We start from the raw sequence: 3277 nt of genomic DNA, 5'->3' as shown, positions 1-3277 counted from the left end.
ACTATTTTGAAATTTTGACTTAAATGATTCGCGAGGTAATATTATATTTGAACTTTTGAATGTTAAATAGTTCAACAATACTAAAATAACGCACGTGTTTTATATGTTTAATATAGCCCAATTTTTGTTCCTTTGTACTAAAGAATAAAGGTTTGTACTTAACAAGAAGATTATTCAACTAATAATCATATTACCATGATTAATAGCATAATTAATGAAATCTAAAATAATTTTTAATAGATAAAGAAAAAATCCAAGATTATCCAATGTGTTTCTTACTGTAGTTTGTTAGCACTTAGTATCGGTACATAAGTACGTTTGGTGAAAATAATAAATTATTTTTTGCACTTTATGGAAGTAACCTCGAAGTAGGTTTTCTTTGTGGGCCAACAAGAATTTAAATTTAAATAATCCAAGAAACGGTGTTTCTAGTGTGTATCGTCGAAGCCCAGTTGAAAGAGTCGGCCGCTCCTTTCTGAATTGGTTTACTTTAAATACCCTACCCTTTCACTCCTCCCTTCTCCACTACCACTTCGAATTCCTCCTCTGCTCTCTCTCTCTGGTTTTCACTTCTTCGAACCTTAAAGGACCTAGCTCTCTCTCTCTCTCTTGAAGACCCATTACGAAGCTTCACCTCTGGATCTCATGGGGAATAATTTTTTCGTAGATTATGCTTCGATTGAAAGTTTCATTAACGAAATTCCGGACTGCTTCGTTGCAGAGGAAGAATCGATTACCGGAGAAACGTCGAATTCGTTCTGTTCTGGAACAGTGAGCTCTGGATATCTGCCTCCTCCTAAGCTTGAAACTGAGGTGTTTGATGATGTCTTTACATTTGTTTCGACGTCCAAACATCTGGTTTCAGATCCAGAAATTTCAGTCTTTGATTATATAGACCTCACCGGAAAGCAGGACAGTGAAGATTCCAATATGATCTCTTTTAGTTTTAATGATCAAAATGGTTTCTTTCAATGCGAGGCAAAGCCTCAAACCATCGTATTGACGAACTCGAACTCCTCTTCAAGCTCTGGTTCTCGTCGACCATCGCTGAAGATTTCTCTCCCTCCGGCTCAGAAGATTGAGTGGTTCGACTTCTGCGAACCTAAACCAGCTCTCGCTCCAGCTCCAGCTCCGGCTCCAGCTCCAGCTCCAGCTCCAGCTTCAGTTCCAGTACCAGTTCCAGTTACGGCTCCAGTTCAGAACCCGAAGCCTTGTTATACAGGGGAGACGAGGCATTACAGAGGGGTAAGACAACGTCCATGGGGAAAATTTGCCGCGGAGATCAGAGACCCAAACAGGAAAGGATCCAGAGTTTGGCTTGGGACTTATGAAACCGCCATTGAAGCAGCTAGAGCTTACGACAGAGCAGCTTTCAAGATGCGTGGAAGCAAAGCCATTCTCAACTTTCCTCTTGAGGCTGGTAAGACACTGGAACCAGTGTCGAGCAATTGCAGGAAAAGACGCAGAGAAGCTGAAACAGATGAACAACAACAACAACATCAACGACAAGCACCACCAATGAAGGCGGTGAAAGCCGAGTGGTCACCGGAATCTGACGTCACGGTGACCGCGCCGGTGACGGCAGCTTGCCCATTAACGCCATCAAGTTGGACCACCGTTTGGGAAGGAGTGGAAGTTAATAAGGGTATCTTTAACGTTCCTCCACTGTCACCGTTATCTCCGCATCCTCAGTTCGGGTATCCTCGGCTCATGGTCAACTAAGGGGTTAAAGTGTTAAACGGTGCCGTCAGTATGCGGTTAGAGGTTGTGTTGTACATTTCTACGGTTTTGAGTTTTTTGATTGGTCGTTATAGGCCTATATACGTACACAGTAGCGTATGTATATACATGGTTGTACCTTAAATTCAAAAAATAAAAAAATGAGTGCGAATTTTTTTAATTTATTTATTAGTTTATGAAAATTTATAATTTTTTTTTAATTGGTGTGGGTCTTCAGTCTTCAGTTAGTTGTAGTATCTACTGTTGATAATATTAAAATAACATTATAAAAAAGAAAAAAAATATAAAATAATAATGGACGAGTGGTAGCAGGATGTACCTATTGTAATCTTATTTTTATTTTCTTTTAATATTAATCGACCATTTAATATTAGATTAATCTAAACCATTTGTTAGTTTTTTATATTGTAATCGATTCCTAATTTTTAGGGTGGAGAGATGACGGTTATTTATCTTTAACTTGGTGTGAACTTGTGATAGTCTCAGCATACATAACCGTTCCAACTTCTTCTCTTCCAAAGGACGACTAGGGAGAGTAGGATAATGATAGCCGATTTATCTCTTTCTTTCTTTGTTTGCAAAATTTTCTCTTTCTTTCCATCATTCTTGTACAACAGGAAACATCCATAAGATTCCAATCCTCTAAGGAAGAAGTGAAAATAGAATTTCATCAGGCGAGAGGTTTTCTAGAGGATGAATCCTTCTGCGAGAGGTTTTCTAGAGGATGAATTCCTAGAATGAATCCTTGTGTGACAAAGATTCATCGAAGAGGATGAATCGGTTAGCAATGACCTACTGTCATCATGACAGCCGATTTTATGTAAACGGATAGGGAAAATGTTAATACTTAAATCTCACCCAGTAATATTGACAGTTATTAATAGACAACGTTTTGCATTCCTATTTCTCCACATGTACCGCGACCATTTTGTCAATAATAAATCAATTATCTATGAAAAGAAAAAATTTGGATTTCCTTTCAAGAGAAGGTTTCCTGGGGCAATTGAGGCTGGGCGTAGGAACTACATTGTATTTTAGGGTTTTTTTTTTTTCTGTAAAAAAGAAAAACTCTATCCAGCTTTTTTTAATATTTTTAGCAACCCTATTATTGAAAAAAAATGTATGGGGTTCTTTTTGAAAAAAAGAAAAAATCTGTCCAGCTTTTTTAATATTTTTAGCAACCCTATTATTGAAAGAACATGTCTAGGGGCATTTTTGAAAAAAAGAAAAACTCTGTACAGCTTTTTTAAATATTTATAGTAACCCTATTATTGAAAGAACATGTCGATAGAATAATTAAGCAGCTCAATACTTACTGGATTTCCAGACCCTATATGCAATCAGGTTGGATCAATCGGTTGGGTTGACCGTTGACCAATGTTGGATAAACTTCTAACTTTGGGAGTTGAATTGGACTTTTGACAAAGTCAAGATCAATGGCCTACCGAATTGAACCAGAGTCGGTCAAAGGCAGACTTGTCTCTTTGCTGCATTAAAGTGCACTGGAATCCCTAATTTCATAATCTTGTCCAGATTT

General features: G+C 37.7%; 1 protein-coding gene across 1 annotated transcript; it reads left to right on the top strand.

The window, feature by feature from the left end:
- The first annotated feature begins 456 nt into the window (after window positions 1-456).
- On the top strand, window positions 457-1940 carry LOC122069283 (ethylene-responsive transcription factor ERF104-like). The gene has a single exon (XM_042633270.1). It carries the CDS (start codon window positions 646-648, stop codon window positions 1720-1722), a length of 1077 nt encoding a protein of 358 aa, XP_042489204.1. The 5' UTR covers window positions 457-645; the 3' UTR covers window positions 1723-1940.
- The last annotated feature ends 1337 nt before the right edge of the window (window positions 1941-3277 follow it).

Source organism: Macadamia integrifolia, unplaced genomic scaffold, assembly GCF_013358625.1.
Source record: "Macadamia integrifolia cultivar HAES 741 unplaced genomic scaffold, SCU_Mint_v3 scaffold571, whole genome shotgun sequence".
Taxonomy (NCBI): Eukaryota; Viridiplantae; Streptophyta; class Magnoliopsida; order Proteales; family Proteaceae; genus Macadamia; species Macadamia integrifolia.
This window is presented reverse-complemented; position numbering and strand designations above follow the sequence as displayed.

Excerpts from the sequence above, each read along its gene's own strand:
- LOC122069283 (XM_042633270.1), top strand. The coding sequence starts at position 646 with ATGGGGAATAATTTTTTCGTAGATTATGCTTCGATTGAAAGTTTCATT.